The sequence below is a fragment of the Petromyzon marinus genome, chromosome 43, assembly GCF_048934315.1.
Source record: "Petromyzon marinus isolate PM22_M1 ecotype Great Lakes invasive population chromosome 43, UKy_Petmar_22M1.pri1.0, whole genome shotgun sequence".
NCBI lineage: Eukaryota > Metazoa > Chordata > Hyperoartia > Petromyzontiformes > Petromyzontidae > Petromyzon > Petromyzon marinus.
In genome coordinates, this window is record NC_133709.1 from 4560573 (window position 1) to 4575893 (window position 15321).

The following is a 15321-nucleotide window of genomic DNA, read 5'->3' on the forward strand; positions in this document are numbered from 1 at the left end:
ACTGGGTCTACCCCCTCCGCCGCCAGTCCTCCCCTCGCCCCTCCGGCCCCGCCCCTCCCCCAATCGGCCCCGCCCCTTCCCCACCAGCCCCGCTCCTCCCCCAACTAGTCCCGCTCCTCCCCCACCGGCCCAAACCCTCCCCACTGACCCCGCCCCTCCCATCTGCCCCGTCACTTTTGATTGAGTTTGGGGTTCGAATTAAAACAAAACAAATGCTTATTTATCTCGCTTGCTCGATTATGTTGTCTCGTTCGCTCCGTTTCATCTCATGGTGAGATTATAATTCGGTAATGAGTTTGCACCCACGTGTACCCGCAGTGACTAATCGAAATGCCACAATATAGGATCACAGAGCTGGGGCAATTGCGATTTCACGCGCCTAGATATATTTTTTTCTCGACGATGAACGAAACCTTTCGCAAGTAAATTTGTATCTGTAAATGACCATAATTATTGCTATGGTGATGATAGACTGAGACGAACACTGACATTTTCGGACAGCGAGCGAGCGCTCTGGCAGCAGCTGGCTTTCACGCCTGCAGTAACGCACGTGGCCCTGCAGAGGACGCCAATGCATCGCAACCCAGCATCTCGCGAGTGCGCCGACCGTTCATTCGGATCATAGGACGCAGAGCTAGGGGTGCGTCTTATAATCCGGTGTGTATGCGTGTGCGTGTGAGACCACATTTGTACACTTTTATTAACACCGGGCACAAGTCTTGGGTGCGTCTTACTTTCCAGAGCGTCTTATAATACGGAACATACGGTACATCAGCAAGGATGGTACGGTGTTAATAGGTGCTCGCCAGCTTTTATTTCTGAAGTGCTGATGTTCACGCATACACATTCACCAAAGGTAAAGGATCCCCCTATAGCGTCCGCAGACTGTTGGGGCAAGTGCTGTTGGCAAGCACCTATGAAGGTCGGCACGCCACGCGAGGGGGGTGGGGGGGCCGGCACCACGCCCGACCGCCTTTTTCTCCCCCGACCGCCTTTTTCTCCCCCAGTGGCGATGTTTATACATCGCCACCAGGTACTCATTTGAGGCTGAGTCGACCTGAGCCCGGACCGATTCAGATAATCGTCACCGGTGTTTGTGGTCGTGAGCGAGAATCGAACTCGGGTCACCGGGTTCGTAGTGCAGTGCGCTAACCACTGCACTACCGCTCCCCTACTCTCTCACACGCACACACATAACGAAGACAAAGATCCCTGTAGAGTATAGAATTGTATCGGCTACTGGGGCAAGTGCTGTTAGCGAGCACCTATTAAGGCCGGTCCGATTCATGAAGGGGTGGAATAAGCTGCTGTGTCCTGATTTCTGTGCCACCCTGTACAGAGTTGCTTCATACTCCCAGGGGTGGGGGTGGGGGGGTTGGAGGTGGCCGAGTGTCGCAGAGGTCAGAGAATGGAGTGCCACCGCTGAGATTCTGAATTTCAATCCGAGTTTCGGTCGCCCGCTAACTAATTCCGGATTCCCAAGCGTAGCCAGTCGGTGATGGTCTCACGCCAGCTCCCAGTGACTGCGCACTGAATGCATGACATTCCGTTTCACAATTGACGAAATGTTACAACTGAAAACCCTCCCAAAAAAAATGACAAGAGACTCAAGACATTCGTCAATAACGCTGTGGCGTTGAAGGGAAAAAATATATAATAGGCGACGTTTAGGGTAATGGGCCTTTTGCAGAACATGTAGACCAAATATATAGTGGACAATAAGAACTGGAGCCCGCACATTGCACTATTGACCTGATGATAATTACATCTTTAAAACATTTCTGGTGACCAATTAAAAAATAAACATATGAATAGTTACACGAATAGTGGCTACTAAGTGTCGGACAACCTCTTCAATAATCACAAAGCCTTGCTACATAAACGAATTTATATGATAAAGTAAACATGCGAAAAATGTCGCTGGCACATTGCAGCGTGGGAAGATGTATTCTTGTGAGCACAATCCACTTAGCAATGCATTCCCAGGGCCTAGATACCACTTCAGTGGAAAAAATAAATGTGTTCGGCTGCCATGCAACGGACATTTCACCAGAGCAGGGCGTGTGCGAAAAGTTCAGCACTCCCCAGGATGTGGACAAATCAATATCACAAAAGTGATTCTGTGACACCTCGTTCCGCGGGCCGTTCTCTGGCACGGGGAGATGCACGCCGCTCACTGCCGGAAGAGATCCGGATGGACGCGCCGTCTCGTGGCATGACACCGACGGGACAAATGCAATGAAATTGTGAAAGATGCAGAAACATGTTCCGCGTGCACCAGGGTGGAGAATGAGGTCATCACGGCCTCGTCGCGCACCGTCAGATGGAATTAAAGCGAAGCCGACTTAGATGAGTCACATACCTCTAACCTTAACACCTGTTGGGGGGGGGGGGGAGCGGGGGGAGTGGGGGTATTACTTGCACCTGATGCTCCCACCAAGGAACGCACACTCACACCACGCGTCATCACACCATGCTGTCATCACACATGCACATCGTTTTCATGACGCACCAAGAATCTCGCCAAACACCACTCGCTCATCACACCCCCACGACTCTCATCACACACAACTACGTATTCACCATCACACATCACGCTCTCGTCACACCACGCTGTGATCACCACGGCCCCAGCCATGAATCACACCCCACATTCTCATCATACAGCGCTATCCCAATCCACACATCGCACTCAATCATCACGCACACCATAATCTCATTGCACATTCATTACATTCCGACCATTTTCACCGCACACCAAAGGTAAATATCCCCCGTATCGCCTAAACAGACTTTTGGGGCAAGCGCTGTTAGCGAGCATCTTTAGAGGCCGTCACGACACACGAGGGGTGGGTGGCCAGGACCACGTCCGGCCGCCTTTGTCTCCCCAGTGGCGATGCTTACTACACACCGCACCATGTACTCAACTGAGGCCGAGTCAACCCAGGACCGGTTCAGATAATCGTCACCGGTGTTGGCCATGAGCGGGAAATCGAACTCGGGTCGCCGGGGTTCGTAGCGCAGCGCGCTTACCACTCACTACGCACCACTACCACCAAGACAAAGACAAAGACCCCCCGTATCGCCTTAACATACTGTTGGGGCAAGTGCCGTTAGCGACCACTTACACCACCACCACCGCAACTCTCATCACACTCCAATCCTCCCATCCCCGCCCTCCCTCTCTCTCTGACAGGGGCATCGCACGCATCTCCGGTGACAGGGCGCTCACTGGGTAGGGAGGAGGAGGTCGGCAGGCAGGCTAGGGCCACTCGCATGCTGCCGGAGTTAACGGAGCGTGGCCGTGGCCGCCCGCGGCACCACCCACCCCCCTCTCAACCCCCGCACAAACTCGCGCGCGGCTCCTGTCATCCTCGATCCTCATCCTGCTCGCTCTCCGTCTCCGCGCAAGCGTCGTTCCGAGCTTCACCGCGCGCGACTTTGTTTGCGACGGACGCGCGCGACGCACGCGACTCACGCGACGCTCCGTTGGCGTTCAATCGCGCAGCAAAGCAACCCACGCAGAGGGCAGACGTCCGACGGCGTGGCAATTTGGGGCGAGTGCAGCGAGCGAGCGCCTATTGAGGTCGTGAAAACGGCGCGCGCGAAGCGGTGGTTGGGCAGAGGCACGCCCGCCTGCATTTGTCTCCCCAATGCGCGAATGTTTACACGCCGCATAAAGGTGTTGATTTAAGGCCGAGCCGACCTAGGGGAGTCCCAGGACCGATCGAGATGTGTTCGTCACCGATGTTGGACGTGAGTTGCGAAACAAACTCGGTGCGCGCGATTGCAAAGCGTGTGTAGTGCGCTAACCGCTGCACCACCGTTCCCCACATACAAACGCACGCACGGACACCCCAGAAACCCTGAGAGACTATGAACGAACACATATTAAGGTGGAACGGTGCACGAGAGGGTGATATGGCCAGCACCACGCCCGGACGTCCTTTGTCTCCCCAGTGGATGTCTGGAACGCTCTTCCTTCCGATATTCGCATCTCGATTAAAAAAAAAAAACTCATTTCTTTAGAACTGCTTGTTTGTTTCGTTTGTTGTCTTCCCTACGCACCTCCAATTAGCACGGTTGGCTACGTACGGTGCGAAAGAAAGTTCAACGTACATACACCTACGGAGAGCGGTGCGGTCGTTGTTGTGAGCGCACTACTCCCTGAGTCAGAGCCCCGATGAGTTAAGAGTCCCGATTCACGGGGGGGCAACATCAAGCGGTGAACATTTCTCGCCCGGTTGCGGAAGAACGCTCGTGGCGAGCCGAGTGGAACAAACGCGGATGTCCTGAATCACCGCCTCATTACGAGCCCCACACCATGATTGCACCTGCTGGCTCTGGCCATCCCTCCTCGAAAGACACTCGGTGGCGTGACGAGAATCAGAATGCGTAAATATCTAAATGTGTCGTTAAAACCCGCCACTACCCGACACAGCCAACTAGTAAGGGTTCATATTCTTCGGGTCTTTCGCTGGAGTCACGGAGATTAAAAGAAAATAACAAAAAACTACGACATTTCTATCGCAACACCAGCGGTAGCGATCAGAAAAAAGTAAGGGTTGTCACGTAAACAGAACGTGGCCAATTCGGCACTTGTACAGCACGCCAGTTGTGTTGGAGAGCCAAGCCACAACATTTACAATCTGAGTACGACGTTTCGCCAGTAATTACAACTAGCTTAATCAGGCGACAGCCATATATTTTTTAACGACACATTTATATATTTACGCGATCTGACCCCAGAAAAAAACCCTCTAGTATGGATGATATTGGTCGCGAAAACCTACGTGTTAAGCTGAGAATCAGAATATTTATTTATACTTGAGAGGAATCCGATGAGCCACAAAGCTCTAATTTTCCACAGATGTGCGGTCGTTCAGTCGTTCACAGACGTCCAACCATGAACCGCATCGGAGCATCAAGAGACCGATTGCGCTCTTCTACCTCCGTTGATGGATAATCACGAACACCAGCCGCGGTGGCGCGTGCGACTGCGGCCACGCAACCCAATCGATGGACCCCACGGCCACGCAACTCTTTAACGTGGGAGGCGCACCGGAAAAAAAGAAACCACGCGGGCCCTCTCCTGAAGCCCCCTCGTCATGGCAAAGCGGACCTCGATATTGGCATTCGGCTCCAGCACGTATTGCCATCATACGCAAGAGTGGCATTAGCAGTGAATATTTCGAACCGGTCCAGGGCCTTTCCGTAGTTGCGGAGCGTGCAAACATCGACGGGGCCATTGACCGTGGAGACGGAGCGATGGAATCAACTCGTGGGGCAGTTACTGGGTGGATTAGCGCATCGCGTGATGGTGAGCGACGGCGACTTCGAGGGCAGGCCTTCGTCCAGCGGTGGATTGACCATGGCCGATGATGATAACGAAGAAGAGTCAATGACACGGTCAATATATTAACTTTTATTGGACACACACACACAAAGGTTATCCTTTTTACGTACACCAACAATAACTGTACGCGGTTCTTTCGGTAAAGTCACGTATATATATACTCGTATTATTGGTTCTTTCGGTAAAGTCACGTAGAAGGGAAACAATAAAATAAGAATATGAATCCCCTGCAGTCACGAAAACTTTAAATCAAAATTTAAATATACTCGATTGTGTTGCGATCGAAACGTCGTGGGTTTTTAGCTTTTATTATTTTCAATTCATTTTTATTTCTAATTTTATTTGACTATTTTTATTGTTTTTTTGCTTTTATTATTTTCAATTAATTATTTTTCATTTTATTTTAATTTGTATTATTTTAATTTAAAAAAATGTATTTAATAATGAATTATATTTACGTGACTTTACCGAAAGAACCAAGAATATGAATTCCTGCAGTCACGAAATTTTTAAGTCAAAATTTATACTCGGTTACAGCCCTGACGATCCACTGCTGGATGGACGCCTCTCCACGCCGTGTCGGTCGTTGGAGTTTGACCATACTTCACCACGCGGGGAGGTTGCGCTAACCACTGCGCAAAGCCACCGCTCACTCCCTCCCCCCACTGCCCCTCCCCCCACCTTCATCCCCCCCTCCACACTGCCCCTACCCCCTTCCCGCCTCCCTCCTCCCCCCTCGGTCAATAAGTTTCCTATGGTCGATAAACTCACTTTTATTGCCCATAAAAGGAGACCTGTATTTGGAAAATGTTTCCATCTCACTCTAATTATCTCGATGAACCCAATTTCTGTTCTAAGCCATGCGTGCCCTATGACGTTTCGAGAAATGGCCCTTTTGCATAGCAGTCGTAACTCATATAGCAGAAACATTATTATCGCAGTGGGACCCTGCAATGCGCTATGACCCTGGCCACCTCAGTTCGATTCCCGAGCAGGGCTAACATCTGAACAGGCGCTGTCGCTGTACACTGCTTCACCAACTCGCCCTGATCAGCGTGGTGAAGTATGGTCAACATATCACCCACGAAAGAAAGGCATATGGAGGCCTTCATCCAGCAGTGGATTGACACATTATTGGACATAATTGCTGATACCAGCACTGCTTTATAGAGTTGGCTGACGTTTTGGGCTATAACCTACGGCCAGATCACCCTGAACGCGGCCGACCTCGTAGGATTTTGGACTTGGGCTGCGACGTGGCTGGGAAATGGCAATTCAGCAATTGGATTATTGAATCCATCTGTGCAGAGTTTTCAGCATTTACTCCCCCCCCCCCACCCCTCATAAGTGTGGCGGGTTTTTTCCAAGCTCTCCGATTTTCTCCCCAACACGAAGCCAAATGTCCTATTAATGGAATTGGCCAAAATTCCCAATATAGGGCGCTGCTGAAAATGAGTCTTGAGAGTCAGTTCGGCTCATCATCATTCTTGTCGTCATCATTTTCTTCTTCTTTCGCGTTGCAATGTGAAATGTGCAAAGGTTATCAGTGGATATCGAGGTTATTAAGCCATTCAGTGTAGGCCCCCGTGAAGGCTTGGCGCGCATACGTCCAGCAGTGGATTGACAAAACAAGAGCCATAATTGAATTGTTTCATTTTTGCCACTGAACAATCGTCGTGCGTTCTCTCTCACAGTGAACCCGTCGGTCACGCACGTGTACAGCTATCCATGCACGTGGCCTTGGACCGGAGCTGACAAGAGACGGCGCGTGGCCTGTGTATAACCGTTTGGAAGGAGTGGGGATATCAAGTAATCCACTCTTGTTAGCTGTATAAATAAATGGGCACCACTGAAGATGTGCACCCACAAACTCGCACAGAGACCCATTAACTCACACACAGAGACTCATGAACTCCTGCAGAGACCCGCAGACTCACAAGGAAACCCATACTCACACAGAGATCCATAGACTCGTCACACAGAGACCTATAGACTCACACAGAGACCCATATGCTTATCACACAAAGACCCATAGACTCGTCACACAGAGACCCATAGACTCACACAGTGGCCCATAGACTCCTCACACAGATACCAATAGACGTATCACACAGAGACCCATAGACTCATCATACAAAGACCCATACACTCACACAGTGGCCCATTAACTCACATAGAGACCCATATAACGGCACACTCACCCTGGAACTCAGGCTCAGAGAGAGAGAGAGAGCCTTAGACTTTTTGGTTCTTTCGGTGAAGTCACGTAGAAAGATTTTTTTTTATTTAATCTTATAATATTTTTAAATTTATTTGCTAAAGTCGGGAAAATCACGTAGCAAGAAAATAAGTTAAATAACTAAATATTATTTAATTTATTTTCTTTCTACGTGACTTTACCGAAAGAACCAAAGAGTAATTCCTGCAGTCACGAAAGCTTCAAATCAAGTCAGAGAGCCTTAGACTCAGTATCTCCCACCAGCAGCTCTTTGGTCTTCTCTTCCCCCCGCCCTTGCACTCGCTCACTCACTCAGTAACAGCGCAGTAATACAGCATAGAGATTTATTTTAATTTTAATGGGGACCAAAGTCTTAGCATCAGACGGACGAACACAGAGAGAGAGAGAGAGCGCGCGATATTTTCAAAGTCTGGTTGCATGTAGTCATGTAAACACATAGGCAGATACCCACTCACACACACGTTTATACACCAACACACACGCACATGTGCGCACGCATAGACACACGAAGATCTTTACAGACACGCGCGCACACGTATACACAAGCAAAAAAAACCACACACACAAGCAAACACACACACACACAAGCAAACACACACACACAAGAAACACACACGTACTCACACGCACACACTGAGGCACAGATGGGCGCACGACGCGCACAACGTGGCAATAGGTGAAGGAAACACAAACACGGCGTGTTTATGGCGTCTGAATGTGTGTGTGTTTGCCTGCCTTTGTCTTTGTGTGTTTGTGTATGTCCGGGTGTACGTATGTACTTAGTTGTGTGTGCACGCCTGTGTGTCTGTATATATATGTCTCTGTGTTTATGTATGTGTATCTGCATGTGTGCATGTGTCGTTAATGTGCTCCTTTGTGTGTGCGCGTGTATGTGTGTGCATCTCTGTCAGTACGTGTGCATCTACGTGGTGTTTAGTTTGTGAGTGTGTCTGTGTGTAGGACTGTGTTTGGTGTGTAGGTTTAGGGGGTCTGTATGTATGTATCGGTATGTATGCGTGTGTGTGTGTGTCGACACATCAGCGACGATTATCTGAACTGGTGCTGGGCCTCCCCTAGGTCGACTCAGCCTCAAATGAGTGCCCGGTGCGAGGTGTAAACATCGCCACTGGGGAGACGAATGCGGTCGGGCGTGGTGCCGGCCACCCACGTGTGCCGTGCCGGTCTTTACAGGTGCTCGCTCACAGCACTTGCCCCCAACAGTCTGTGATGCCTATACGGGGGATCTTTGTCTTTGTGTACACACGTATATGACTGTGTGCAGTCCAGTGGTTCGATTCCCACTCACGACCAATAACAGCTACAGCGAATATCTGAACCGGTCCTTGTATTCGATTTGCTGTCTATGTAAGTAGGAATACTATTTCATTGTCGAACAACGTCTCATAAGCGTTTTATTTACAACCTTTAATATTGAGCGTGTTATTTAAAACATATGTCTGGAAATAAAATTATTAAGAGAGATATACTCAGCATCAATAATCACGACAACGATATTTTTTCCCCCCCAAAAAAACCGGACGATACGATTATCGGTAAACATTGTATTTATTTTTCGTGCCATATATCGTAGTCGTGGAGTCCTTTCGCTGCAACCCGAGCGGTCTACGCGGGTGTTGTGTATCAGTGGTGTAGCGATGGAGCGCGCAGGGGCCCGTGGGTTGGAGGAGCCGAGGCGCGCGTGTGTGGTTTGTGTTTGTCAGTGGGGAGCGGTGGTGTAGCGGTTAGCGCTACGCTGCGCGACGAACCCGGCGAACCCGAGTTCGATTCTCGCTTCACGGCCAACGACACCGGTGGCGATTATCTGAACCGGTCCTGGGCCTCCCCTAGGTCGACTCAGCCTCAAACGTGTACCACTCGAGAGACAGGCGGCCGGGCGTGGTGCAGGATACTCACCCCCTCGTGTGCCGTGTCTGCCTTCATAGGTGCTCGCTAACAGCACTTGCCTCAATAGTATGTCCAGGCTATACGGTGGAACCTGTGTCTTTGTATTGATCACAATTTGCCACTCTATGTCTCGGAAATCTGGTGATGATGGTGGTGGTGCTGGTAGTGATGATGCTGGTGACTGTGATGGTGGTGATGATTTGCGATGGTCATGTTTGTGGTGCTGGTAGTGATGGGGATGCTGATGGTGGTGGTGCTGGTAGTGATGATGCTAGTGATGATGTGGTGATAATCGCGGTAAAGTATAATTAGCGTTAATGCTGGTGGTGCCGTTGGTAGCATTGGTATTGATGACAGTGATGATGGTGACGACGATGATGATGAGACGGGGGACATGGGGAGGAAGGGAGACGTGATTAGGAGGGAAGGGGGTCTCAGAAAAGGGGAGACAGATGAGTAGTGCTTGGGGCGTGGTGGTGTGGACTCATCTGACGAACAGGTTTGACGCGTGTGTATGTGTGTGTGTATATGCACGTGCACGTGTGTATGTATGCTCGTGTGTCTTGGCGCGTGTGTGCGCTCAAGGGTAGAGGCAGTCCCGTGAGTCGAGGGTCAGGTAGACCTCCGCCTTGCACTGCAGAGTGGCCGGGAGCTCGGACAGGGGCTCGCAGCTCTGCAGGTACGGGGTCACGTCCTTCACGCAGATGCCCTGCGCGGAGGGAGCGGCACAGGCACACAGATATACACACACGCACACACACGCACGCACACGCACGCACACGCACGCACACGCACGCACACGCACACACGCGGTACATACGCGATAGCCTTAACGGACTGTTGGGGAAAGTGCTGTAAGCGAGGCCGACGCGACTCGCGAGAGGGTGGGTGGCCGGCACCACCGCTCCCCAGAGAGCGATGTGGACACTCATTTGAGGCTGAGTCGACCTAGGGGAGGCCCAGGACCGTTTCAGATGATTGGGAGGCCGGGATCGTGTAGCACAGCGCACGAAGTGCTACACTACCGCTCCTCAACATGTGCATATATAGACACACTGGTGTATATATAGGTATATGCACGAGGTACACGGGTGTATATACATACAGGTACATACACACACCGGTACATGGGTGCACAGACTATAGAGTCAAGTGCTGTTAGCGAGCACCTGTGAAGGCACGGCGCACGAGGGGGTGGGTGCCAAACACCACGCCCGGCCGCCTTTGGCTCCCCAGTGGCGATGTTTACACATCGCACCAGGTACTCATTCTGAGGCTGAGTCGACCTAGGGGAGGCCCAGGACCGGTTCAGATAATCGTCACTGGTGTTGGCCGTGAGCGGGAATCGAACCCGGGACGCCAGGTCCGTAGCGCAGCGCGCTAACCGCAACACTACTATATACACACGGACACATGCAGATACATACACGGGCACTCCGATACGGACACGGCTACGTACACAGGCGCATGTACGTATACACACAGGCACAAGCAGACATCCATTAGGCTCTGTGTTTTCACATGCCAGTCAATTAAATAAATCAATATACACGTTTAGCCCATGGGCATATTGGCTCTGCAGACGTGTGTATGTTGAACTTCTTTCGCACCGTACGTAGGCAACCGCGCTGATCGGAGGCCAACATTAACCGGCAGCAGTTTGTTTAACCCGAAACCAACCCCGGGACGCTTTTAAGCCTCTGGGTCTCATCAGGCTTGTGGAACTGCCTGCCAGCGGATCTGAGGGCTTCGCAATCTTTTAAAACTTGCTTTTACTTAAGATTATTTTTTATAGTGTGAGATTTTTTGATATCCCTTCGATAGCAAATTATTATAATGCAAAATAGTTTTGTATGGAAATAGCTTTTATTGTTCTTGTGATTTCGTATTTTTACAATGTTTTCGTTAATCTGCACAGCACTTTGAATTGCATATTTTGCACGAAATAGTGCTCTAGAAATAAAGACACCTGTGACACACTGTGTGAACCGACCCACGCCTGTACACACGCCTGTACACACGCCTGCAAACACCGACGCACATATGTGCACACATTTGTACACACATATCCACACCTGTACCCACACCTGTACACACCGTTCCACGGCTGTACGTATGTATGTTGAACTTCTTTCGCGCCGTACGTAGCCAACCGTGCTAATCGGAGGTGCGCGGGAAACGATAAGGAACTAAACAAAAAAAAGCAGTTCTTTTTTTAAACACACGTGTACACACCAACCTACGCCTGTCAACCCACCTGTACACGCCGACCCACGACTGCACACACACTCACTCACACCTGTACACACCGACACACGCCTGCACACACACACGCACACCTGTACACAGCGACCCACGCATGCACACACGCACACCTGGGCACACCCACACACGCCTGCACACACACTCACACGCACACCTGTACACAGTGAATCCACGCATGCACACTTACACACCTGTACACACCGACAAACGCCTGCACACTCACACACACACACACCTGTACACGCCGACCCACGACTGCACACACACTCACTCACACCTGTACACAGCGACCCACGCATGCACACACACACGCACACCTGTACACACCGACACACGCCTGCACACACACTCACACCTGTACACAGTGAACCCACGCATGCACACTTACACACTTGTACACACCGACACACGCCTGCACACACACTCACACACACACCTGTACACGCCGACCCACGACTGCACACTCACACACACCTGTATACAGCGACCCACGTCTGTACTCACACACACCTGTATACAGCGACCCACGCATGCACACACGCACACCTGTACACACCGACCCACGACTGCACACACACACTCACACCTGTACACACCGACCCACGCCTGCACACTCACACACACACACCTGTACACACAGACCCACGCCTGCACACTCACACACACACACCTGTACACACCGACCCACGCCTGCACACTCACACACACACACCTGTACACACCGACCCACGCCTGCACACTCACACACTCACGCACCGTGCCGCGCCCAGCGCTGCCCACGCGCTTCGGATGCTGCTGCATGAGCACGGGCAGAAGGTTGCGCACCAGCTCCACGCCCTCAGCGTCCGCGATGCCCCGAGCCGCCACCACCGCCGCCGCCGTCTCCTCGTCATCGTCGGGCATCGCCGCCGCCGGCCCCGCCGCGCCTCCGGCTTCGCCGTCCGCGGGGGGCAGCGAGCGGCGCGCGAACGGCGAGCGGCGGATGCCGGAGAGGAGGCCCGAGGCGCGTCCCACTGAGTAGTAGCTAGGACCGGTGGCCTGTTTGTACCACGCCTCGGCCGGGTCGGCCACCAGAGTGGCCAGCACCAGGCACGCGAGGGTGGCCGCAGCGCTAGCAGGTTTCATGGTGTTTCGAGAGATGATGCCGATGGTAAGTTGGTGGTGGTGGTGGTGATGCGGCTGCTGTTTGGTGGTGGTGGAGGTGGTGACAGCGTCTGCTCGTGGTGGTGGCGGCGGTGGTTTGTGGCGGTGGTGGTTGGTGGCGGTGGTGCTGATCTCTGTCAGTGGTTGGTGCGAAGGGCTGTAAGCCCCGTGCCTTATAAAGGGGGATTTGAGAAAGGGGGTTGACGTCATGGGCGAAATTGTGAGGGGGGCATGGTGCTCGCCGCCTACCCATCCTCCTACTCATCTTCCTACATTGCTCATCATCATCCTCCTGCTCATCATCATCGACCTCAAAGCCCCCCCCCCCCCCACGCTCCCACCCACTTAACTGAATTCTCAACAACATCACACTCATACAAGCACCTCATCGTCGTCCTCCTCACCACCATCATCATCGGCATTGCTTCACGCTCACACCTCCCTCCCTGCCTTCTTTCTCAACCCTCATCCTCCTACTCATGCACCTCCTCCTCATCATCATCAACTTCATCTCCGTCAGCTCCCCCATCAACTTCGTCTCGAGGTTTGTACCTTGCACGCAGCTTCGTGTACAGCGGGATACGTTTTACTCGCTTCAATCATTTAATTACCCCGTGATAATAATAAAAAAACACAGACCCCCAGTTTACGGTATGTGCAAGTGTCTCCATATTAAGTGTTGCGGACACACGCATGGGCGTCGCGTGTCGGAGCACCGGGTCTCTATCCACTGCTGGATGAAGACCTCCTTACGCAGTGTCCAATGATATTGGTCTAAGTCCACTGCTGAATGAAGACCTCACGCAGTGTTAATTGATATCTGTGTCTCAATCCACTGCTGGATGAAGACCTCACGCAGTGTTCATTGATATCTGTCTCAATCCACTGCTGGATGAAGGCCTCCTCACGCAGTGTTCATTGATATCTGTCTCAATCCACTGCTGGATGAAGACCTCACGCAGTGTTCATTGATATCTGTCTCAATCCACTGCTGGATGAAGACCTCACGCAGTGTTCATTGATATCTGTCTCAATCCACTGCTGGATGAAGACCTCACGCAGTGTTCATTGATATCTGTCTCAATCCACTGCTGGATGAAGGCCTCCTCACGCAGTGTTCATTGATATCTGTGTCTCAATCCACTGCTGGATGAAGACCTCACGCAGTGTTCATTGATATCTGTGTCTCAATCCACTGCTGGATGAAGACCTCACGCAGTGTTCATTGATATCTGTCTCAATCCACTGCTGGATGAAGGCCTCCTCACGCAGTGTTCATTGATATCTGTCTCAATCCACTGCTGGATGAAGACCTCACGCAGTGTTCATTGATATCTGTCTCAATCCACTGCTGGATGAAGACCTCACGCAGTGTTCATTGATATCTGTCTCAATCCACTGCTGGATGAAGACCTCACGCAGTGTTCATTGATATCTGTCTCAATCCACTGCTGGATGAAGGCCTCCTCACGCAGTGTTCATTGATATCTGTGTCTCAATCCACTGCTGGATGAAGACCTCACGCAGTGTTCATTGATATCTGTGTCTCAATCCACTGCTGGATGAAGACCTCACACAGTGGTCATTGATATCTGTCTCAATCCACTGCTGGATGAAGGCCTCCTCACGCAGTGTCCATTAACATTTGCGTCTCAATTTGGTTTTTCAATTCATGATAAAATACCAGCTTTGCTATTTAAACCTATCGTAGGTATTATTGACGGTGCTACTAACAACGTTCACTGCAGGTTATATGCAGCGGTGTTAAAGAGGCGTAATAGTCTTCATTTAGCGTTTTCTTCAGGTGCTGTTCTCTGACACAAAGAGGTGCACTGCTTACTGCAAGGGGCCCAATGGAGAATGTCTTCAGCTCGCGACTCACCACCCCCTGTCTCCCTTACATCACAACCCCTGTCTCCCACACCAACCCCTGTCTCCCACACATCACAGACCCCTGTCTCCCTCACCACCCCCTGTCTCCCTCACCAACCCCTGTCTCCCTCACATCATAGACCCCTGTCTCCCACACCACCCCCTGTCTCCCTTACATCACAACCCCTGTCTCCCACACCACCCCCTGTCTCCCTTACTTCACAACCCCTGTCTACCTCACCACCCCCTGTCTCCCTCACCACCCCCTGTCTCCCTTACATCACAACCCCTGTCTCCCACACCAACCCCTGTCTCCAACACATCACAGACCCCTGTCTCCCTCACCACCCCCTGTCCCCCACACCACCCCCTGTCTCCCACACCACCCCCTGTCTCCCTTGCATCACAACCCCTGTCTCCCTCACCAACCCCTGTCTCCCTCACATCACAACCCCTGTCTCCCTTGCATCACAACCCCTGTCTCCCTCACCACCCCCTGTCTCCCTCACCAACCCCTGTCTCCCTCACATCACAGACCCCT

At 51.6% G+C, this 15321-nt stretch overlaps 1 protein-coding gene across 1 annotated transcript; it reads right to left on the reverse strand.

Moving 5' to 3' along the window:
* Positions 1-7913: 7913 nt before the first annotated feature.
* On the reverse strand, positions 7914-13075 carry LOC116951529 (neuropeptide B-like). Its single transcript, XM_032970223.2, has 2 exons — positions 12522-13075; positions 7914-10209 (listed from the first exon to the last, which is right to left on the reverse strand). Exons 1-2 carry the CDS (start codon positions 12888-12890, stop codon positions 10081-10083), a joined length of 498 nt encoding a protein of 165 aa, XP_032826114.2. The 5' UTR covers positions 12891-13075; the 3' UTR covers positions 7914-10080.
* Positions 13076-15321: the final 2246 nt, after the last annotated feature.